This window comes from Limulus polyphemus, unplaced genomic scaffold (assembly GCF_000517525.1).
Source record: "Limulus polyphemus unplaced genomic scaffold, Limulus_polyphemus-2.1.2 Scaffold880, whole genome shotgun sequence".
NCBI classification, from domain to species: Eukaryota; Metazoa; Arthropoda; class Merostomata; order Xiphosura; family Limulidae; genus Limulus; species Limulus polyphemus.
In genome coordinates, this window is record NW_013666490.1 from 38,049 (window position 1) to 64,601 (window position 26,553).

Consider the following 26,553-nt stretch of genomic DNA (forward strand, 5'->3'; position numbering starts at 1 on the left):
AACAACACAACATGCAGAATGTGTGTCTCGTCGTGTGCCATCACTATAAAGGATTAGACTATACTAAACTTTACACATTATATAGGCTACAATAACGTGACGTTTAGGCGGTTCGTTTAACTATTATACGTGATGTACGGTTTTGTTGTTGTTGTTGTTGTCAAAACGCGACAGTAATATCTTGACGACCTAATACATAAACTACAACAGCGCAAAACCGAAATTAGGAAACTGAACGCATGAGAAAATATTGGCCTACGAAGTTTTTCTTCTTTATTTGGCATAGTGTCGAGTTGTCGTTGCTTCTCCATACTTTCTCAACTTGTAGACAGGGCGTTGTCAAGGCTGGGCTTGGCCGGGCTAATGCCTTGACGAGTGATGATAAGTTCTCGACCTATAAAGGAACTGACGCGTAAAAAACAAGTTTATTGCAGTAGGTGTGAAGAACAACAAACAATCAACGAACTGGTGGGTTAGTACGTAATTAACCCTTCAACTGCGGTTGACATCATCTGATGCAAGCATTTTGCGCACAACATTTTGAATGGATCACCGCAAAAATTCGCGAATCTTTGCGCATGGGATGGTAGGCAGATTTACACAAGCCACAAACGATGGGTTAAGTATATTATCTAGTTGATGAGATTAAATACTCCCCGAGCGTATCACGGATAACCTGGCTAGTTGCTTATAAAATGCTGTGTTTTGGTGTAATGCCAGGGCATTATACATTTAATATACTTATTTGGCCTCACATTCAGATAGGTTGTATATACATAGATACAGAGAGATCAGAACAAAGTGCTGTCTGCAACGGGAGCATATCCTGATGGTGCCCAGGCAACTTTAACGACTTGCCTATGCCACTGCTTACTGATACGGTTAAAATTTTACACTACAAGAATATCCTGAAGAATTATATGTGATGTCGAAATTCCAAGCCAATTACTTTAGCATCTTCCATTATTGTTAGTTAAGCATTCACTAAATGTAGGTTAAACTAATAAAATATTTTCATTCACACTCGTTCTCAATGGACGAAGCACCTACTCGCATACAAGAAGCAATATAATACACATATCACATATTATAGTGAAGCTTTGTTTGTTTGATTGAAGTTAAGCACAAAGTTACACAAAGGTGTATCTGTGCTCTGCCCACCACGGGTATCGAAATCCGGTTTCTTGCGTTGTAAGTCCGCAGACATCAGGGATAGTTAAATACAAAATACTGATTTTCGGTATATGGGGCTCAGGGATGATAAATTTTAAGAGGCTGAGCTTTGGTTGTGCTCATTTGCCACTAGAGGGAGCTATATATCGAAAATAATATTCTGCATAATGTTTGAGAATAGAGCTTATTATCATGTCTTTCCACGGCCACTACTTGGTGCCCAGACAAGTTCAAAAATAATCATAAAAAATCTAGCAAATTAAGTTTAATTAAATTATGCAATAATATTGAAAACACGTAAGCAAAAAATTTACATTTTCAATTTACGTTTTTATTATATGTCGAACAATGGCAGATTAAGAAAAGTTCTCTATGTTAAATCCTCTTTGAACTCAGCGATTAAATTCGTTTTGGTTTCGTGAATATTGTAAGAGGTAGGATTACAAAAAGATATGGAATCTCTATTGACGTAAAACTTAACTTAATCTGCCTTTTTTTTCTCTTTTAAATATTAGTACATCATGATGAAAAGGAGTAAATCTGCACGAGGGTGTTACACTGTCCTATCCGAATACTCGGAATTTGCTATCCGCATCACACTAGTCAAACTTTTCGTGTTGTAAAAGCAAGGATTGAGCGTACTGAAGCAACATACTGTATAAACATAGGAACATTAGAACATCTAACAGAAAAATATATATCCACTGTCGCTTTCAAAACAATGTACTTTAATTAATTATTTCTTTAACGAATTATTATCAACCTCTTTGTACTCTCTTACTTATCTACAACTGATTCCGAAAAAGAAAGAATTTTAAACCAGCAATTAAATATTTTTGATGTTTTTCAGTGATGTTTAAAAATTGCTGTTTGTAGTTAAACACAAAGCTACACAATGGGCTATTTGTGCTGTGCCAACCACGAGTATCGAAACCCGGTTTCTAGCACTGTAAGTGTGCAGACATACCGCTGTGCCACTGGAGGGGGGGGTAAAGAGAGGAGAAGAAGCAATAAGTATAGATATTAGATATTAACAAGTTGTTCATTGACACAACTTCGAGATTTTGAAGATGATCTGAATCACATTATTATCATATTATTTTTTTCCACAATTTCAGGCTATCGTTGTTTACCTCTGAGAAACCGTTCTGTCAGCGTAGAGGGGCCAAATGGTATGAGAAAATATGTTCCTAGCTGATAATAAAGTATGATAATTAAGTTCAATAAAAATGTGATAAGCGGAAGTTACTTCTTGTCACTTATGGTTAAACACCTCAAACTTTAGGTTATCTTCTTTATTGTATAATTTAACACAATGTTATCTATTTTAACCTATTATAAACATTTTCTACCGTTTAGTAATTACAGAAACCAATCTATGAATTCATTCTTGTATCTGGAAAGAGAGGAAAGTACATAGATAAATTACTAAGTGTTGCATCCGAAATTACTATTAGGAAAACTTGAATTTTCCAAATTCAATTTAGAAACTCATGTTTCTCGTTTTAGGGGCGAAGTGTGTGGAGGTCATTGAGGAGTGTCAATGTTCCAAGTCCTGTTTTAGGATGGCTTTCATGGAGTCTTTTTATGAATGGATCTGGAATAAAACTTCAAATGCTACTGAGGAGCGAATCAAGGTAAGGTCTAGTTGGTTGCTCTGAATACCTTGACGTGTATAGATATTAGCACAGTTATCAGTTGGGATGTGTCAAGGACTTTACTTCTTTAGAGGGAGGAGCGAGTGATTCGATAGCTAGCCATTTGTTTTTACATGTTTTGTAAACGAGTTCGGGGATTCTACTTTATGATAGTTTGTCGTAGGTCATTTATTGCACAGGTTATTAGCATTATTTAACTTGATGCCATCGGTTCAAGTGACTAACCATGAGCTGGCTGTTGGAAAAATGATGCAATTCCACCCGGTTGTTCTTATTAGACTCCTGATGAAACACCTTCCAAGTAATTAAATGTTTGGAATGAGAAAACACTCCGTAACAAGAATTGTGCTCATTGTTCATTTGTGTCAACACGTACAATGTGGGCGTGAAATCACGCTTGGCATATAAGATTGTCACACCTTTTATTGGGAAGAAGGAGAAAAATTACGTGTCGTGAAATGTGTTATAAATTTTTAATAATGAAGCTTAATCCATTTTTATGAATTCAGAGATTTTCTTCAGGTAACTTGAACAATTTGGCTACTGTCCATAAATTATCCATGGCAGCTTAATGATCAAAAGTATGATATCAACAAGTCATTAATAATTAGAAACGATTCAGGAAATTTGGAGTTTGTCTTGAAGCCAAGTTTCTTGCTGACTCCAAGTAAGATATTTGGATTACTTCCAAACAGGTGTTTTGTCTTTGAAAAAAAGTAGTATGTTCTACTTGTATACATCTAATAGAAAATAATCTAATAAATTATAATAATATTGCTTAGTTGATTGAAATAGCTGTTTTTATAAATGTTTGCCAGATTAAAGATGTTTTCCAACCAAATCAGTAGTAAATGAAAGAGTAGATGCTAAAACTTCTCAGCTGTTGGCCGAATAATTCAAAATTAAAGCTAAATGAAGAAATAAAAAAAGTAAAACAGATAGCTTAGAAATAAAAACCACAAACGATAATCGTGGGTGACATTCAGTCCAACAAGGATTCCTCGGAATCATCATTTTGAATTCCCAGTCATCTTTATTCATCTATCTCAAAAAATATAACCTTAGATTTTTTTTTACATTTCATCACAAAAACACGTATAGATAAACATAGAAAAATATTTGGAAAACTTATAAAAATCAGCGCTTCGAAACTATGTAATACAGCTTCGAATTATTAAATAAGCATTAGGTAACTGATATTTGGCCAACAAATAAACTCTTTAATTATAAGACGACAAAATCTTTCGATATCATGAAGTTAAAGTCTAAAGACATCTTTTTTTGCGCCCCCCAGTGGCACAGCGGAAACACCTTGGATATTAATTACAGTGAAAAAGATTATAAAATAATTATAAAAGAGTTTTTATTTTATGGATATACACAGGACAAAACATTTTTAGATTGACTAATTATATAGAAACACCTTCACGTTAATACCTAAAATATCACTGCTTTTCAAAGGTCCCTTCACTGATTTTTATCAGCTGAATTGTCGATAATGTTAAAAATTCCCCTATATTTAACAATATAATGTTGAAATTCCTATATAGTTAACAAGAGTATCCTTAAAAAAATTTAACAAGAGGATATTGAAAATTTCTATAGATAGAAGTTAATATTTAAAAATCCCGTAGATGTAACAAGATAATCGTTTAATCACCTGTAGATGTAACAATAGGATTTTGAAAACCCCTGTAAATATAAGAAGATGATTCTGAAATCCCGTAGATTTAACAACACAATTTTGAAAAAAGGGCAAACTATAATTGTAGCAATACAATTCTGAAAATTCTATACATATGACAATAAGATGATCTTAAAATACTTTGTAAATGTAACAATGTGATCGTGAAACGCCCGTAATTATAAAAAGATAACCCTAAACACTCATGTAGGTGTAGCAAGATAATCTTGGAAACCCCTGTATATGTAAAAAGATAACCTTGAAAGCCCTTGTAAATGGAATAAGGTGACATACACGTTAGAAGTCGCTTAAGATATTTAAGTTAGATGCTTGAAACATGCAAAAAATGTGAAAAACAAAGACAACAACCAGGTACGAAACATTTGGTAACTTTCTCCAGGTTAAACTCCAAATTATGGATTACAAACAAATTTCATCCGAATGACATTGTACTGGAATTATAATTTTTTTTTTCAGATATCACTGGCGTTGAACGATATGTTGATATTGGACGTTGCCAACACACTTGCAAGCGTCATAATCATCATCATCATCGACATGGCAACGGTACCATAGTAAAACAATTGTTCTCCACTCTTAGGGGTCTCGACGTTTTGCAGGTAAGCTATTCTGGTTTTTAACGAAGTGATAATTCTAAAAATCATTTACAATTTCAAAACAATTGTACAATATATGGACACTAAACATAATTGCGCATATTCAGAGATAGAACAGACTGAAATAGTATGTTTATGGAAATAAATAATGACAAGATATCTAAATAGTTTTTCCAAGCGTTTTTTCTGCACGCTACTTACCTATTCGTAGTTTATCTTGTAACTTTGGTTGTTTTAACTTCTTTTTCTTTCAGTCATTAAAAGCAAAAAATCACCGAGTTTCTATATATCTTTCAAAGAAATGTGTCCTTGCTCCAAAAGTAATTTATGTAAATAAAAATTAGTATCATAATCAAAATAAGTTAGTTTCTGATTCAAAAATATAACTGTATTAAGTCCAAAACTTTGTTTTCATTCTTCTAAGCATTAAAGTTTTCAGTTTCCAAAAGGGCAGTGAATTTGTATTTTCATCTTAGCCCTTAAAGATACAACTAAAAAAAATAATGTATGTTTTTCTAGAAACAATCACAGCATAGGTCCATTGATAAATAAATGTTAAGCAAAGAAGAAATATATTTCTTAGATTGTTTCATGAAGAGATTGTCTCTATCTACTATGCTAAAATCGAAGTAAACTTTATTTCGAGTTTAAAATAGTAACAAATGTTCCCAATGATGACAAAATCTTGTTGAAAGATAATCTTCAAAATCTATGGCAAAATAACAAGATAATTTTTAAATTGAAAACCCTCGCAGATGTAACAAGATGGCAGACAAAATCTTGTCTAAAGGTTGAACATTTGTTGTTATAATTTTTTTTCCATTACCTCCACCAGCCATATCCAAACTTTGCTAGTCTCAAAGTGGGTTCCTCGCCATCAAGTTTGTTAAGAATAATTACCTTTCGTATCTTATATAGCCACAAGCTTAAACATGCGGAAACGTTCGTAAGCCTAATTTTTTATGCTATTGTACAAGATACAATAATTAAGAGTGAATTTTGAGCATGCTTAATTAACATAGGGAGCTAAATATATAGTTTCATTAAATAAAGAGCTCGGAACTTGATCTTACAATGTGTCCAAAACGGACTGAACATTATAAGTAATAGGAGTAATAAAACTTTTCAAGATATTTTTCGCTAGAAACACAAAACAACAACAACAACAAGCGAGAGAATTTAGTGCTGTTTTCTAAATGTTAATCTTTATAATTCGAATTTCTTTTTCAATTTTTAATTTACTCAAAAGAAGAAACATAAACAAATTACAAAAACTTTGGACTTAAAATGCAGTTTGTACTGACCGCCATTCAAGCAAATTGGCGCGTACACTCAGTTAAGATTACAAAAGAATAGTCTAGAACGGTTTGTTTATAATTATTACTTATTAACGGATTCACTTATGGTTATCTTATAGTTCCTGAAACTGATTACGCGAAAGGTTGCTATTTAACATTCCGAATTTGTAACACTATTAATAAAAACTTTTTTGTCTGTTTTTGTATATTTTGTCATTAGAGTCAGTTATGTTATCAGAGCACTTTATAATCTTACAATGCTAGCTCTTACGAAAATATTGTTGATGAAGTTGTATCACAAACAGAACAGAACAGATGTTTGTCGACCGCTGCTTACCAAAATCCAGACACAGCATTTTCAGACAGGCCCAGTAGACATCGAGGTTGTAGATAGCTGCCATTGTGTTTCAAAACGTGAAAAATGCTCCAGAGTTTCTCATCGTGTTCTTTTATTCGAAAACTCAACTTTTGAAGTCGAAATCGACGTTGGAGCATGTGAAGGTGGTTGTCGTGATAGTAAGTAGTTGTATGTTTTCTATGATAGAGAAACTGTTATAGCAGCTGTACTGTGTTTTAAACGTACTAAGAAGCTGTAATTGTAACCATAGTAAAACATAAAACGATTTAAACGATAATTAATGTTAACTGTGGGTTCATTAAGATAAGCTCAAGATTAATAGAAATATCCTAGCAAAATAAATTTAACAAACAGAGAAACAACTGGTTCGGACATGCCCATGCTGAAATATACATATATGCACAGAGAGATCCAATGTTTAAATAGCTGTGTATCATCTATACTTTACTGGACTGGTATGAGTATTTTCAAGCTGAATGGCTTCTTTTGCGACATGTGTTTTAAACCGCCATGTTATTGACTCCTTAATATAGTCAGGCACAACCTTACTTAGTTTGCAACTTCTAACAACACAGAGGACAATCAGTCGGCAGCTCCTGCAACCTATTATACAGCTCACTCCTAACCGAATAGTTAGATTGACTTTCACGATTATAATTCTATCTGCACTATATTTCAACAATTTTTAGATGAAAACTATTTTATAATTGACATGTTTCATTACATAGTATGTATAGTGAAAATCGTATAGAAAAACAATGTTTAAATTTTCATTTGTGCCTGTAAACAACACATGTATCGATTTTCTTAGAATTTTTCTGACAAAGTGTATTTTTAAATTTGCTACGAAACTATTATTTATTGGAAATATGTCTGATGCTTTGTTTATCACGTGATTTCCTTCTTCGTTAGTGGTTTCGTTACTACAGTTCTTTGTTATCACCCTTTTACGATACCATAGCATGTGATCTAAACAGGTACTAAAGAAGTTCAGCTTTGAAAATAATTCGAGTCAACGGTTAAATACCATTGGTTAGAGCAAATTATAAACTATGTTCGTTAGTGCAGCCTAAATAAAATGGTGTGAAAAGTAATTTTTGTCTTCTCGAGATACGAGCTACCCTGAGCTTCTGCAGTAGTGAACACAGAAGTTTAGAACAAACCACAGGTTGTTTATTTAGACGTTATTTTCGTTCCTTCAAACGTTTCTGTGTTCAATTATATCTGTTTGAAAGGAACAGAAATTTTCTCTTATGAAAAGACATTGGGTAAGTCCAGTTAGGTTTAGCGAGTATTGAATATTATAATCAAATTTATCGTATAAAAGAAACTTACAAAATTAAAATATAAGAAAACTTTTACAGAATTATATGTTTATCGTATTCAAACAGCGTACACAAATATAATAACTTATCATTTATTGAAATATATATATATATATATATATATATATATTTATTCATTACATATAAATTGATCTAAAAAATATTGTTAGCTAGCAAACATCACGATACCCAGCTTGACAAAGTTAATGGTGATGCTATTTTAAAAGGCGAGGTCCTAGCTAACCGATAAATATTTGACAGTTTTTGCCATGTTTTTTTGTGATTTATAGATGGAAGTGGTGACCAGTGCCATTGGCAAAATAAATGAATGTCAAAACAACTTTCTGGTCAACAATAAAAAGATTAAATTTTAAGATCAAATGAAGTAATCTTTTCATAACAGTAATTTATAGCAATACTAAATTAAATTATAGGACTTTAAAGCAAGAAGTATACACCATTTAGCAAGTTTGTATCTAGTTTCACACAATTTGGTTAAGCATTTCTATCATAAGAAGGAAACAATTGGGGGAATATCAGTGACAATCCTCTGATCCGAAAAGGGATAACACCACCCCATAACTAAAAATATAGAACGAGTCGAGCCTTGGACATATCAATTTGCAGCCTGGCACGCTAACCACTAGGCCACGTCTTGTCTCAGCTTACTAGTATAACCACAGTGTGATTTCTTATCTTTATGTTCTAATGGAGTAAGGGAACTGTCTCCCAAAAATTATAGAATATCAATAGGAATAATAAAAAAACAATGAAGAACAATGAATAAAAAATTTACTTTAGCGAATGAGAAACATTTTTAACCACCAAGACAATTTTTTTTTGCTTTCTTTGTGACACGTGTAAAGTAAAAAAAAAAACAGATTATATTGTTTGCCAGTCTTAAACTATTTTCTATTAGGTTTCTATTTTTTTATTATTAACAATCCACTTGTTTCCTCTAGGACAGTGCTTTAAACATTAGTTCGCGGATCGCCAAGGATCCGTGGGATTTCACGAAAACAAACAAACAAGAATTGACAGAATATTCCTTTGTAAATTGTAGAGGTTTTTCATTGTATTTGCGTTTTACTGGTCCGCGACAGTTTAGCGAGGCAGCAAGCCGGTCGCTATTATTGAAAAGATTGAGGAACGCTGATCTAGAAGATAGAATTGCCCAAATGAAGCAAATATGTCTAAATTGTAGATGTTGCGATGGATTTATTAAATAGAAAATGCTTAAGTTGTCATTTATCTTTTAACATACAGTGAACAAGGTGACGCTATGTTGCAATTTCAAAATTACATTGCTAAAATTCAGAGTTCAACTTCCCGTAGTGGACAGACCACAGATAACCCATTGTATAGCTTTGTACTAAAACAACATCAGCAGTAATTACAAAAGAAAACAGTAAAGCAAAACCAGTTGCACAAATTCAAGACACGGAGAGATAAAATACGTGATAAATAACAAATAATGTTTTAAGGTGCGGGTCTGAAGGTTAACATTTAAATGTTAAAGTTCGACAGTACGGTGGTTGAACGGGGAAAGCTACTCGTTAGGGCATTGTCATTCTAGCATTCAGAAGGTTCTCATTTACTTGAAATTACATTCCATTGTTTTTGTTTTCATGTTAAACGTGCTTTCATTTGTCTATATGAAAGGGTTTGAAATCGTCTAGTGATTAATCAAAAACAAAAAGAGACCCACCCCTTGTCGAGCCACGATAATTTGTAAACGGGGTTTCCCCTTTAGACGACTGATAACAATAAAAGTAATTATAGAAAAATCTATCGAATGATTTTAAGCTCCGTTATTTTTATGAGCTTCCTGGCATAACTTGATTTTGTTTTTTTGCGCAGTACAACAATATCATCAGGAATCTCTATTTCTATTTGTACATATAACTTTAAAGATGAAGTGTCATATTTTGTGGTAGAAAAGTGTATGACCTCAGATGTACAAGAGTATTTACATTGTCATCGGTTTCCTTCAGAACTTAATGAATGAGATTGCCTTGTAATATAAGTTTCATAAACGTAGAAAGGTACGTCTAGTTCGTTCAACTTTTGTGAATCTGTCCATATTTGTCTTGGAATTGTTATTTATCTACTTGTCTTTCCCAAATAAAGATACTTCTGCTTGGGCATAGTCAGTTGGTTGTAAAACTTTGTTCAATTTATCATTCACGTTGTCTAAATCATGAGAATACCTCTTCCTACTTACGATACACGGAAACATTTACAGGAACAAGTTCGAAAAAGGGTTGTTTTGTATATTCAATATTTATTTTATATGGTTTTTTATAATTGTTCTTGTAGCTGCGCTTTGTTTGTCTCGCGTAAAGTGTCAGAACGTTTACGCTTGTTACAGATGAAAATTATGGTGTCAAGCAGCAGACTGTCCATTGAAATACTCCAAGCGAAATGTGTCGGTAAATAAAATTAACAGAGGAAGAGTAGAAGTAAATCGAATGACACCAGAGGGCAGTTTCTATTAATGTCAGAAAGCTCAGCTTTGGCTGCTATGTTCAAGCGTGTGTTTTATATTTATTTCCAAATAACAGGTTAAAATGTCATATAGATTTTGAAAGTAGAATTAAAAATTTATTTGAATAATTTAGTGAAAAGTAAAACTTCCTTTACGTAATTAACCTCCGAATTGTTTGATTATTCTTGTGAGATATAAATTTCTGCCGTCTTATGTATTTCGTCTTTTTTTAAAAAAAAGCAAATTTAGACTCAGGCCGACGTGAAGTTAGCCTGTCAAGTGAGTAAAGCAACGATATAACTTCTTGAGCGAAGAATTTGCTGTCATTGACCACATGTGTTTGGCTTTAATCTGGTAAACTATATGATTAAAAACATTTGATAACATTAATTGATTTCTTCCAAGATCTTGGGTTTGATAGGACAGAATACGCATTTAAATACTTAAAGGGCCATTAAAAACAATAATCAAGATAATATAGGTAAAACGTTAACAAATAGCCCCGTAAAACTCACCTAGGAAAGGTTTTATGGATGGAAACGTATTTAAATGGATACATTGAAAACAAACAAACAGAACACCCCAGAGTGTTAAACTGTGATTCCGATTACATCTTGGAAAATTTTCATAAATAAGAAAAAAATCTATAAAACTGAGGCTATACGTAGTAGAAAATACCTAGATATTTTAAGCTTAAATTGGAATTAGTGAAAGAAAATCTCTAAGTGAAGAATAGAAGAGAATATTAGAAATATGTAGTGTGAAAAACGTTCCTTCAATATCCACAGTTAACAAGAATATTCTTTGGTTTATCAACGATTGATTTTCAAACTCTGAGGGGTTAACCCCAGTATATAAGAAATATATATTGCTGCACCTATAACTGCTTCCTTCATCACCGATTTGCTCATGTTCAAATTTTCGCACTGCTGCCTGACATCGTAATTTTCATCTGTAACAAGCACCTGCGAGGGATAGTAGCAAGGTCAGTCTTAAACCAAACACCTTGACAGAATTTCCACAGACCATTTATTATACGTGAACGTCGGATTCCAAGACCATGTTTAAGTAGACCAAAAGCATGTCCAATGGAACTGCTGGAGCACCTGACAAGTATATGGTCGAATGAATCTATTGTGTTTTCATTTTCTTTGGCCATCTTATTTCACGAAAACAGTAATCGATTCTGAGGTATTGGATAGAATTTTTTGAACTTGGTTTATGAGCCTTGGTCATTCTTGTATCTTTGTATTATATTGTTAACCGTACCGTAAGGTTTAACCAGTTTCATCACAATGGATTTTAGGCCCAAGGGCTCTCTTTATCAGTCGTAACCTTCATTTGCAGATGAGGATGTTACTCCAGATTAGCCTGAGTTGTAGTTTCCAGGAGCCTATTGCTGTATGAGTTTTCGGTTTCAAGGAATACCGGAGGCTCCCTTTTTCGAGTGTTGTGCCATGTGGCTCAACATCGTCAAACAGTCTTGCTCTATGAATATCTTTCTTCGAAAATGGTTGTAACGTAGTCCTCCAACCCTAAGATAACGCTTGGGGCATTGCACTGTCGAATGATCTGGTATTTGCCTTGAAACAACTATATAGGTGCTAAACTTATCATTCGTGGCGTTACGGCTCGCCTTTGCTACAACTGAACTAGCATACACAAATTCTTCTTATAAGAAAACTGCATTAAACTTCTATCATTTTGATACGTTTTTACCATCTTATCACCTGAATTTTTCATTAACGGTTAATAGTTTTTCTGCTTTATTGTCTTCAACAGTGAAACAGCTGAAAATGGTTCGTATGTATAATCACAATATAGTTGATTGAATAACTTCAAAATAGTTAAACTTTTTTATTATATATTTTTACAGCTTAATTAAAACCTCAAGTTAAGCTCATTTTCGTTCTGATAATTGTTTTTTATATACAAGATTCTACTTCATAACTGACAGATAGTCCTAAATATATTTAATTTAATTTGCGATAAGGAAATATCAACTTATCAAAATAGCACATTTGTCTTTCATTTCTGCTCGAATTTTGATATAATATGGAAATATTTAATTAGTACAATAGAAATATCTTTATTTGTTATTCGTTGTTCCAGACCAACAAATCACTAATACATTTTTTTTTTGAGAACACAATACCCAATCTTATATCTGTTATGGACGTTCTGCAATCCATTGACTTACGATGGATCGTACCAACAAATCGGAATTATATTATCATCTCAAGGGTTTTGTTTTCATTTTCCTACTATAGAGATGTCTATATGTTGTCTGAAGAAATCAAAACTTCATGTGGTCTGATATTTCATGTTTTGTTTGAATCACGTTCTCAGCTTAAGGGGCCTAGTGAATATATGGTAGTCTCTTTAAAACGAAACATTGACGTCAGAGGCAAGATATAATATATATATCGATTTGTCTCACACATTGCTTGTGCACTGACGCATAAGCATGAGCTCATTATAAATGCACATCAGAATCAATATGGGTTTACGTGTATGTTAAATGTACGCTTCTTTCCACATCCTTATTTAATTTTTAGCGAATTACTTCCTCAATACGAACAAGATGATATGGAAGCTCTATTTGTATAGAGATGGTCATTATTTAATTTTTAGCGAATTACTTCCTCAATACGAACAAGATGATATGGAAGCTCTATTTGTATAGAGATGGTCATTATTTAATTTTAGCACAGAAAATGGTCATTACTTAACATGTAAACGTTTTAGCACAGAACAAGTTTAGAACGGAAATTATTGCAACTAGAGTTCGAGTTTCTTAATTTACGAAACAGAGAATTCGAGAAACAGACGCATTATGATGCGAAGAAATCATCATATTAACCTAATTTTTGTGTTGGTCTTGACTGCAGTTTATTTGTGTCCTTGTTTTAAATAAGCCAAAATATACTTTCAAATGTGATATAAAGCAATACGTTATAGTGAAGAATTCTGGTTAGAGATTATTGTTCGTGAGGTTCTTCGGATTAAAAAATAACCTATGCAACACATACATTAGCTAAAATAAATCAAGAATTACTAGATTGGTTGTAGCCTGATATGGCCTGGAAGCTAGAGCCTTCGACTCGCAATATAAGGGTCGCGGGTTCGAATTCCATCCTTAAGTATGTTTGCCCTTGCAGTCGTGGAGGCGTTAAAATGCTACGATCAATCCCACAATTCGTTGGTAAAGAGTAACCTAAGGATTGGCGGTTGTTGGTGTTGACTAGCTGCTTTCCCTCTAGTCTATCATTGCTAAATTAGTAACGGCTAGCGCAGATAGCCCTTTAGTAGCTTTGCGCGAAATCTAAAATAAACAAACAAACAAGTGTGAGTTACCTCCAATCTCACTCCTGTTGGTTTTATTATATTATAGTAGCAGTACCAACGGACGATAATTTCCTCAAAGGGGTATTAGCCCCTATTTTGAAAATTATTGCACGTGGTTATCAGAACTCGGATGAATGTTTTATTTTTAAACTGGAATGTTATGTGTTTATCTGAGATTTTAACTTTTTTTTGGTTCCATCTATTTGTAATGTTTTGATAATGATGCGTTTACTATGATGTAGTTTAAACGAACTTTGAGGTGGAGGATTTTGGTCCTTTAACCAGGCGAACCACTTCCACCTGTTTTAAGAAAGGAGTTTGGATTTGATACCCTAATTAGAACTTGGGGTTCTAGCTGACCAATGGATATATTTTGGTCATCCAAAATGGGTTTCATATACAGCTATTACAATAAAAAACAATGTCGTGTCGTGATTATTAAATCAAAAATCGCACAGAGACGCTGCTGTTTCGATCATTTTATAAAAGTATATTTAGTACCATAAGATCAATACAGGTTTCTTTATCTGATTGTTTTTTATACTCATGTTGGGTATTTGGTGCTGTTTCACCTTAAAAAAGAGAAAGGATGTGGAGAAAATTAGTATTGGAAGAGATTGTTTTTTAAAGGTGACTTGCACAGACAAATCGTCCGTAGTTCGTACTCACGAATAGAGGGAAGGGAATTACACAGTGAAAAGGAAACAGTTAGATAATGATGTTGTTGTTTTCTTAGTGTATAGCTAGACAAAAGACTATCTCCACTCTGTCCACGGCGGGGAATCAAACCCCGCATTTATTGTTGTACGTCTATAAATTTACCACTGACTTGATGGGGTCACCATACGCATAAGAACTTATAAATTAAAAGGCCAAAACGCGATGATTTCAAAAGTTTCAAATGAAAATTTAAAACTTCGAAAAGCAAACAAATATTTTTCTGGAATTACGCAATATTTTATTTTGTAAATAAATGAATAACCATTCCTTGAACGTCTCGTGGAAATTGTACCCATGAAAGACAAATATATATAGTTTTATTTCTAGGTTTACTTTTTTAACTTATTAAACTACTTTTTTTGCTTCAGCTCTTTAATTCACACTTGTTAACTTTAAAGTTTAAGTTAAGAAGAGTGCTTTCTCATGTTGAAAATAACATTTATTCCATATAAAGGATAATAGAAAGTTTTCTAATTCTTTTTTTAATATAGGCATGCTAATAGAGTTAATATACTCGTAATTCAATAAAACTCTTGTTTTTTGAAATATATACGTTTATGAAAACACTGTTGAACTGCAAAGTTATACGAAAATAGATGTATTTAAAGCTGGTGATTACTTCTACTGAATAAAGCGAGATTTATTCATGGTACGAAGGAATATTTTTTGTACCTAAAGCAACATTAATTTTTCAACAACATAGCTTTCGGTTCTCCTGCTTTACCTAACTGATTTCAGTTTCCGTTTTCTTTTGTCAGTCTGTAAATTCTTAACATGATTCAACTCGTTTACCGTAGCACTCGCAAATCGCATTGTTAATATCGTTAATGTTGATTAATTCATCATCGTTTAAAACTTATTATTATTAACATTTTCGAGAAAACCATGCTAGACTCAAATTAAAGGAAAGTCTCCCAAAACGTTATTCCTTAATAATACAAGTGATGTCAATGACGTCATTGATTCTCCACTTCGTTAATTCGTTTATTTGAAACGAAGTTAATTAGAAAGACAAGTTCATTAGTGAATAGCCTTATCCTATTTGACAACGGCACCAATAATACAGGAGCACGAGAGATAAGCATTACTTTTATAAAGACACTTGGCAGACAGAGAGTGCTTCACGTCGAAAGGTAACGCCAGTAGGCGACGAATTCAATTACAGCGTCATCCTTCGGTTAATTATCTGTCAGAACTCTCTTGTTAACAAGGGTGGATCCTAAACACACACACACATGTGTGCCAATTTTCATTTTATTATTTGTTTCTGATTAAATATCTCAAGTTATATCTGCTTTTTCATCATTTTACTTTCGCTGTAAAAGAAAGAGCTGTTTTGGTTGGTCAAAATTGAATGAAAAAGTATTATATAAGTATTAATTGGTAGTTGATATATTATACTGTTGACCGTTAAACAATTTCTCAGAAAAAAGTTATACAAAAACTATAGAACCAAACGACTGGTTTTCTGACGTTGAAGTTGATGTAACTTTGTGATTTCGTTTAGTACCAAACTTAGAGCACATCCACACCAATACAGGGAAGAAAAAATCAAATTAATATTTACTAAACCTCGAAACAACTATTAGAGATTTATTTAATTACAAGGTAATGGCGACTTTAGCATATTTTAAGTGGTTATGCCCATTGTAAAACTCCAAATATGATTGATGTGTGATTCAAAGGTTGTAACACTATGTTCATTCTTCCTTAATATCCATATCAAAAAATAGAAATAAATAAAAATATATTAAGATTGTTAAATGTGAGTGAGGACTGACGAGAATACTACTTCGTTCATGAATAAGATATATGACCAATACTTTTTTGTAAATAATATCATCACGATACACAGCACCACGCGAACCAATATGCACTAAATTAAGTGAGGAACTAAACGACCTGTTTGCCACAGTTTTCCTTTTTAAGCACCAGTATTTAGGTCTAACATCTTACACGAGAGTTTCTCTCACACTGGTTCTGGTTATCTTCCGATGCGGATTTTTACCAGCTTAAGCCTTTTTCTACTTAAATTTTAAATTCGTGTGTAGTGAGTTAATTAGTTAATATTATATCATGTCCTACTTACTAAAGAGAGTATTACTTTCGCTGACATATGATAGCAAACTAACCTCGCTGGTTGAAGGGCGATCCATAGCAGCTAAGAGTGAAATACTGTTATTTCAGATGAGCATGGCATGCATATAAACAGAAGTGCGAGAAGGCGCATCAAACACTAGCTGGCGTTACGATTGTGATTCAAATCAGATTCGGCTTAAAATGAATGGATTTTCTCAGAATGAGCGTACATTAACCACAAAACGTTTAGTAAGTGAAGTGAATTCAAAAAACAAAACTTTCAAATTTGAGAGTTAATGAAAATTGTCATGAAGACGGTCTCATTCATCATAGCTAATGTGATAACCAAAGCCGCCAATGATACAACTCAGACAAACACATCTTAGAAAGTAGTTGTAAGAAAACGTTTATTACGAACTACACTGCTCCAACAGTGAACGAAGTTAGCCTCTAATCACAATCAAAAATTATTTTCAAATATTATTGTTGTTGTTATCTTTAACTCAAAGCTATAAAACGAACTACCTACGACCTGTCCACCACGGCGCATGGAACCCCGGATTCTAGCTTAAGCCCTTAAACAGACCGCTGACCCACTGTGGAACTGTTTTTAAAGACGCGCACACATATTAAACAAATAGATAAAAAACAAAATCATGACATAAAAAATCAAATACGTAACATAGCTATCATATGAATGAGTTCCCAACACTATTCAAGAGCTTCATAATAGCCATATGTTGGCCCCTGATGGCTTAGCTAGAAGGTTTATAACACCGAAATTCGGGATTAGATCCCCACAGCGCACACAGGCCATTGTGTAGTTTTGCGCTATAACAAAAGCAAACAGTGTAAGTACCGTAAAAAATAGATGTTTCAAAAGCATTTTGAGTCTCGAGATTAAAAAAAATAATGATAATTAACTTGTTATTAAAGACATAATTGCAAATATTAACCAATTATGGATTTGTCCATTTTCGTTTTCTTTTTTATTGTTTCGGATTTTGTTGATTAAATCTTTGTAATTTTCGCAAACAGGTGTCTTTAGATCCTCGTGATATCGAAACTTTAGGATATGCTTTAGTTGTGGTGGGAAAGTTTGTGCATTTCAATGAGTTTAGTTCTTCGAGATTATCAGTCGATAACATGTTACAAAATATTCACAGTATTCTGTCAGAAGTAGTATAAAGAATAACAAAAATAATTACAGTTCTATTGTCACCACAAAGACAAAGTTTGCATATAAGAAGCTTAATTAAAGTGTTTGAAGTGGTATTATCAGTTGAAGAGTAAAAGTAATAATGTTGCTAAAGACATTAACCTCTATGCCTAACAGATATGAAGACCGATCTGGTTTATTACACCTTTTTAAAACACGTCAACATTCAGGACGAACAACATACGTGAAGACCCTTTCAATTTACTGTTTTTTGTTTTTTTTTCAGGGCCAATATACGTGACTATCCATCGCATTTGTTACGTGTTTTTGCAATAATCAGTATTCAGGTCTAACATACGTAAAGATTCACCCCTTTATTATACAAGAGTTTCTCTCATATTACTACAACTTTCACCAACTTAAGCCTTTTTCCACTTTAATTTGAAAATCATGTGTAGTGAGCTAAGGTGTGATTAAAACACCTTATCTTACCACCACCATCTTTAAATCTATGGTGTCACGTAAATTAGTAGCTTTTGAAAAACAGAGCATGTAACCCTTACTCTATAAATTCTTTGTTTGAGATTTTCGCGCAAAGCTACACAAGGACAATCTGCCCCTAATTTTGAACTGATAGCTTAGAGAAACGACAACTAATTAACAGCACCCACTGCCAACTGTTGAATTATACTTGTCTAACCGAATTGTGCACCCATAGCCTAAGAGTGCAGAGGTCATTTTTGTGGCAATGGGTCACGAACCATAATAATATTATTATTATTACAAGAACCATAAAATGTAAGATTCACAGTCGGTGTACGCTGGCCATACTCCCCTCCACTCCCCCCGGAGATCATACTTATGTGGTGGCTTTCAGTGTCTCTATAATTCTTCTAACTTCCTCCCATTACCCTGAAGATGGCGTTCTTGTTGATTTTCCTTCTTTTAAAGTCATTTTGTGAAATCTACCTATTGGTACAACAAAGAAAAGTAAAAAATCAGATGAAATTCATTTTGCAATAAAAGCTCAAATTGGTCCTCCCTGTCCGAATGTCATGATAGTGGGAATCTGCAAAACAAATGAAAATGCTGAAACGGACGTTGAGTTTTTCACCTGTTCTGTTTGAATGTCGTTCTATCTGAAGTCTGGAGAAAAATGTAATGTTCAAATAAACACTAAATTTAGCCTATTCTGCCCAAATGTCGGTGTAGCTACGATTCACAGTAAAACATTATACTGATATAATCACCGAACTTGGTTCACTCTGTTCGGTTGTCAGGATAGTTGGAACCTGCAGAAAAAACAGCATGTTGAAGTAACAACTGTGCCCATGTCTGTATAGTCTCTTACGTTATTCTGAATTCTTCTAAAAAGCTAGTACTTACATTGTTACGTACAAATTCCTTCTTATCTTGTCGAGGGTTAGATTTAAAGTATCGTTATTTCTATAAAAGATTATGTTTTCCTATAGTTACTGTAAACATTTCGCGAATAATTGTATTGTTCGTAAGTGATGAGAACTCGGTCTGTAGATAATATGGAAAGTTTAACAACAAGACACACAAGTTAGAAGCTAAACCATATGTTGTGTGTAGTGCTACTGACTGTTGCTAGACTTAGAATCTAAGTCATATGTTGTGTTTAGTGTTAATGGCTGTTGCTGAGCTTAGAATCTAAGTCATATGTTGTGTTTAGTGTTAATGGCTGTCGCTAGACTTAGAATCTAAGTCATATGTTGTGTTTACTGTTACTGGCTGTTGCTAGACTTAGAATCTAACTCATATGTTGTGTGAAGCATTTCGAGACTTGAAACTGCAATTGTATGCTTCATGTGTGGTATTGCATGGCCTAGGAACCTGATTTATGTTCTGCACCGATGTTTTAGGACTTATAATCTAAATCATGTACCTTTTCGTGAACGTAGAACATGAGTTATAAGCTCTATGTGGCCTTGAAGATCTTAAAACCTGAGTGATATGCATCATATTGTATTACTATAGTTAGACCCTGTTTCATGTTATATATGAGGTGTTGTGGAACTCAAAACCTGAAACACCCGTGTCTCAGAAAGTGAGTCATGTGCACTGTATAGAATTGTAGGCTTATAAGATGAGTCATGTGTATTGCTAGATTCAAAACCTGAGTCATATGCTGTCTGTCATGTTGTGCGACTGAAAGTCTAGGTTACTTGCTCTGTATGGTGTTTTGGGACTCAAGAAATTGAATCAGGTGGTTTTGTATGATCATTTCAGGAATTTACAGGTTTGACAAGTTCTTTAACACAGCAGTGCTAAAACATCCATCTAAAGTATTTTAGTATGTAAAAAATCTCCAATTTCATTTTAAATATCATTTTCAAATAAAATAGCTATGCTTCGTCACACCTCAGTTTTCGTAACTGATAAGTTAGTTAGTTCATCATGACTGCCCAGTGTCTGCACTTATCTTGTCATTTTTCGCAAATTATTTATTTCACAGTGTCTGTTCAGTTTCTGCACATAGCTAGTCAGTTTTATTAAATTATTTTGCCGTCACAGATCAGTTTCTATACCTGTTTAATCAGTTCTAGTAGACCATTTATTTCGCCATGACTGCTCAGTTCCTGCACCTGTCTCCTTAGTTCTGACAGATTATTTATTTTACTGTCATAGCTCATTTTCTATGCCTGTTTCATCAATTATGGTAAACTACTTGTTTCACTGAGACAGCACAGTCTCTGTGGGAGTCTGAAGTTAGATCCGAATTCATTGTTCGTTTTTCATCCAATGAATTAAGTAGGTGTGCAGTTTGACTAATTTTTGAAAAGCAAATTACATACCCAGCTCTGCCCTTTGTGAAAACCCGACAGATCCGGTGAAAGTCTACAAGTAAAAGTGACCTCTCAGTCAATAATGGGCTTTCTTTTTGAAGTTCTTATGATGCACTTTAAATGTTTTACCTTATACGTTTAGCGGGTTATCTTAAGGAGACTGCACATTTCCGTCTTTTTTCTCCTGAAAACGCGAAAAAAAAAGCACAAGTTGGCTGAAAATGAGCACAATCTTTGCGAGGATTTTCGGTAGCGTTCATTCTCCAAGAAAACTGTTGTAAGACGGAGGAAGTGAGGAGGTGTAAAAGTCGAGACAAGAAACTCGGCAGAAACGGCAAGGCAGTTGCGTCACTTCTTGTTCAAAGCAGCCCATTTCACAGCAGAGATGTGGTTAAGATTTCTATTTTCTGAATTTGGTACATTTAATGCATTAAATTTAATAATAATCTTGAATTTTGCTACTACTGAAAACTTTATTCCCTATCAAGAAGTAAGAAATATTCTAAAAATATATCAATTTTGAAATACATGTTTAATTCAGATTTAAGCGCTTATTCTAGTCCATGTATAAACCGGTAGTTAAATGGCGTGAATAAGAAAAGAGTGGCAAACTTAAACAGCAGCAAAATCTTTATTCTACACATAGTAGCTGGATGTTTTATTACTGTATGTTTTGGTTATTAGGAGAAACAAACCAAAATGCTGAAAATTGTATTTACAATCTTTGACTTGTAGAATTTTGTTATAATGTGACTTTTGCTCAAACTCAACTATCTACAATAGCTACTGCAGTATTGGAATACGGGTTATTCAATAAAATACTGTTATTTTACAACTTTAATATGGATGTGTTTTGCTTTTGGACTTGTAAGTTAGCAGTTTAGGAGGAGATGCGTTCACAGACAGACAGAAAGTTTTCTTTGATATTGGATAGTTAATCCACCGGTATGGCTTCATATGTATAGCACATATGTGAAGAATGCCTGTACCCCGGCTAGATTACGAAAAACGAACCAGTTTGTTTTTTGAATACCGAAAAACTACCTTGTTCATTTTTAGTTTTCAATTTTTTTAATAAAGGAACATGAATCAGGAATCACTTTGTTTTTCAGCTTCTGAAAAATGAAAAACGAAACGGTTCTTTTTCGTTTTTTTTTAGCTTCTGAATATTGTAAAATACTATAGTTCATTTTTAGTTTTTCTGTTTTCAGTTCTCAGATATCCGACATTGTATGTGCAGAGTCTGTTCCATTTTTGATACAATCAATAAAAATGTGAAAAATTTGCATTTCTCGTGGTAATTCTTTTCAGAAAATTCTAGAAAACACTTATTATTTCCATTGCATATCATACGGACGATTAAAGCTGTCTTCACTTAGGGCAGCAAACATCAATGACTGAGACTTTGAAGAGGTTGAGAAAAATAAAGCAGACACTTTATTTAACATGAAACAAGGTTTTTTCACCTATCTTGGCTAAACATTCCAAAAGTAGGAACAGAAATTAGTTTTATTGCATAAAGTGTATGCAAGTACAGTGTACCTTTGAAATAACAAATTAATATGTTGCTCGACATGAACAAATATATTAAAATGAAAATACAACTAAAATTATTGGAGCGTAGAAAGTTTTTTTTGTTGTTGTTGTTGTCTGGAACACATCAATTAAAGACATTAAGCAAAACAAATTATACACTTTTTCAAGTTAATCAGCCAATCAGAATTACTGATCGAATTTGCTCTCTTTTTCAAAACGCATTCACGCTAAATCACTCCATCCACAATTCTATATAAATGTAATGAATAAACACAAATAAAGCTATTTCTGTGCTTACTTTCTCTCCAGACATCCACGGAATCTGGAAGATCTGTGGGGTTTTGTCCTCTCTCTCGGCTAAGAAATGAAACATTATGGATCAGTACAAATGGCGAGTCTTGTACAATTTTCCGAGCTTCAAACAACCGTATTCCACTGCATACATCTCCAGACCGTCCTATTCAGATTCATTGAAAAGTAGTAGCACTTGTCCACAGCCATCATCGGCTACAGTAAATTATTATATGTATACATTAGAATAATGCATTATTGCATACCAAAACAGAAACAAATCTGTTGAACATTTAGAAGTGCTGTATTCTTCCCATTGACAAATGCTCTCCTACAGTGTCACTGTAGTGTTACCCTTCTTATCACTACAAATAAGGGAAAGCAGGTGCTATTATTACCACATGACTTTTTCTTGCTGCCTTATTGTTCTTCAGACATGTAAAATGAATTATATTTTTTCTTTGGGTGGTTCTAATTTGTCTTGTTGCATTGATAGGTTGCCAGAGCTATTTTGTATCGTATGTATGGATGGCAGTGGTTTCTTTGATGCTGGGGCCATCTTTTGACGGTATTCATGTAGACAGATACTGGATGCAACCTTTTACTGCATAAGAATCATTATCCGAATGACGTATTTGTGTAATATTTCCGATATATTGTTTTCTGATGAAATTTTCTGCATTATTTTCTTTGTTCCAAATCTTCAAGTATTGCCAGCCCCATTCGAAAGCCCAGGAACTTCAGCTAGGCGCTGGTAATATGCAATTTATGGATCAATCTAAATGACTTTAGTAACTGTCAATCTACGATCCATCTCTCTTATTGGTCTACCTTTGATGAGTACTTTCTCATGCCTGACTACATATGGTCTCCCCGTTGACACCTTGACCTTGACAGAGGTATTGCAGAAGACTCTGACCTGACGATTTTTCTCTCTGACTTTGAATACTTCCAATCGTCCAAATATGCGACTTTATGAAAATACGGCTAATTTCCTGTCTCCTTTCCTTTGTAGCATAGCTGTTTGTATTCTCTGGCCTTTATCGATTTATACCTGCAATTATACATCGGAGCTATTTGCATGCGGCATCATGGAGATCTAGGTTTGCATTCTCTGGGGTGTCTGTTTACTTACAGGTAGGCTAAGTGTATACTCTTTGAAGGTGTCTGTTTACTTACAGGTAGGCTAAGTGTATACTCTTTGAAGGTGTCTGTTTACTTACAGGTAGGCTAAGTGTATACTCTTTGAAGGTGTCTGTTTACTTACAGGTAGGTTTAGTTTATACTCTTGGAAGGTGTCTGTTTACTTACAGGTAGGCTAAGTGTATACTCCTTGAAGGTGTCTGTTTACTTACAGGTAGGCTAAGTGTATACTCTTTGAAGGTGTCTGTTTACTTACAGGTAGACTAAGTGTCACAAGTGAAGGTATATTAAAATATCTGTTTGATTAATTGGTCTGCTAGGTACATATTAAGTTAGAGATGCTACTTTTATATTTGCCTGATTAGCCTGGTACGATTTTATTCGTATAGGCAACATTGGAGAAAATACTTTATTACTGATGTAATACTAATATAATATTACTATTAGCAGAATTTATTGTCTCCGATTGCTTTAATTTTTTTTTACATGTAGTAAACTACATCAAATTTTTGTGTAATAATGTAAATGTTATAGTTTGCATCTTTGAACATATAAATAATTACTTATATAAGTACTAAAATATGAGTTATCAAAATTAGTTTCTAGGTGAACTCCGTTTCTGGACCAATGTAATATGATAAGAAACATCAATTTGATGATGTTGGCTGGCGTGAGCGAAAAATGTTGTCACTGCTACATCGCACTCCCTCCTGTCATTGCCTTATTGCTTACCGTTCACAAGAGGGCGCATGCAATGAGGTGGGCCTACACGTAATGAAGCTACGAAGTGTCTGATCCTAGTCATCGTAGTATCTTCGAAATGGATCCCGAAAGCATGAGATGTTAATGAAAGAACATTAGAGGAGCAAGCGGAAGCTACTTAGCCTTTATTAATAATTGTCATCGATATCCTTAAGGATCATTAATCTTGTCGCCCGTAGCAACCGGCTTGTAGTTTCCGCCAGTTAATCAGCCTCGACATTTGAAACTGGTGTCCTAAGGAGCACGTTTACAGATTTTTCTTTAGAATAAATGGGAAAGTCCCGATTTCATCTAAGCAAAGCATTCACATTTGTGTCTGGATAGATAGAAGGAGAGAGTGTATAATCGCATTTATTAGTAGCACCGTATTAATTTTTTTTAGAGAACTTTAAATCTTTTTTTTGTATTCTCAGATTTCGCTGCCGATCTAAAGCTAAACCCTCATTTTCAAGCTGAAGTGACATAAAAATTATAGAGAATTTTACATGTGTGTTAATCCTCAGATTTCGCTGCCGATCTAAAGCTAAACCCTCATTTTCAAGCTGAAGTGACATAAAAATTATAGAGAATTTTACATGTGTGTTAATCCTCAGATTTTGCTGCTGACTTATAATGGGGGCTGATGAAAGTTAAAAGCAAAGTTTCCACCTGATGTCTGTGCCAAATTACTAAGTTATTTTTTATTTATTATTTAGATTTCGTGGAATTTCATAAGACTGTTGAAGAGCTGTTTTCTGAATTCACTTCTAAGTAACACTGCTTGGACATAATCGTCACAAAAAAGAAGACATAGAAACTTTCTAATTTATCAAATCATGCTCTTTCTAAAAATGTTTATTTTTCCCAACGGTGTTATTTATCACTAATCCTCCTATATTTAACAAGATAATGTTAAATATTCCCCTATATTTAATAATTTTATTATCCGTTTAATTGTACATTAACTGTATATTTACAAACTAGCTAGCTACCTAGAGTGTAGACTCACATTTATTATCCGCTTATCTGTATATTATTTAACTAGATAGACAGATAAAGTGTAGAATCGCATTTATTGTCCGTTTAATGGTATATTAACTGACTAGCTAGATTGATGCAGAAAGTGTAGAATCGCATTTATTGTCCGTTTAATGGTGTATTAACTGACTAGCTAGATTGATACAGAAAGTGTAGAATCGCATTTATTGTCCGTTTAATGGTGTATTAACTGACTAGCTAGATTGATGCAGAAAGTGTAGAATCGCATTTATTGTCCGTTTAATGGTGTATTAACTGACTAGCTAGATTGATGCAGAAAGTGTAGAATCGCATTTATTGTCCGTTTAATGGTGTATTAACTGACTAGCTAGATTGATGCAGAAAGTGTAGAATCGTGCGGATAATAAATGCGATTATACAGTCTATCTATCTATCTATCGAGTTCGAAAATATACAGTTAAGCGGATAATAAATGCGATTATACAGTCTATCTATCTATCTATCGAGTTCGAAAATATACAGTTAAGCGGATAATAAATGCGATTATACAGTCTATCTATCTATCTATCGAGTTCGAAAATATACAGTTAAGCGGATAATAAATGCGATTATACAGTCTATCTATCTATCTATCGAGTTCGAAAATATACAGTTAAGCGGATAATAAATGCGATTATACACTTTCTCTATCTATCTATTTATATAGTTAGTTAATATACAATTAAAAGGATAATAAATGCGATTCTACACACACTCTCTCTATCTATTTAGTTAGATAATATATAGTTAAGGGGATAATAAATGTGATTCTACACACTATCTATCTATCTATCTAGTTTTTTAATATACAGTTAAGTGGATAATAAATGCGATTCTACACTCTCTCTATCTATTTAGTTAGATAATATATAGTTAAGGGGATAATAAATGTGATTCTACACACTATCTATCTATCTATCTAGTTTTTTAATATACAGTTAAGTGGATAATAAATGTGATTCTACACACTATCTATCTATCTATCTAGTTTTTTAATATACAATTAAACGGATATTAAATGCGATTACACTCTCTCTCTATCTCTCTAACTAGTTAGTTAATATACAGTTAAGAGGATAATAAATGC

General features: G+C 33.5%; 1 protein-coding gene across 1 annotated transcript in view; it reads left to right on the forward strand.

The window, feature by feature from the left end:
* Positions 1–26,553, forward strand: part of LOC111086143 — a 40,947-nt gene that overhangs the window by 6,519 nt on the left and 7,875 nt on the right. The window contains exons 3-4 of the mRNA XM_022387816.1: positions 2,292–2,345; positions 2,683–2,810. Of these exons, the coding sequence (XP_022243524.1) occupies positions 2,292–2,345; positions 2,683–2,810 (182 nt within the window). The remainder of the gene's footprint in view (positions 1–2,291; positions 2,346–2,682; positions 2,811–26,553) is intronic.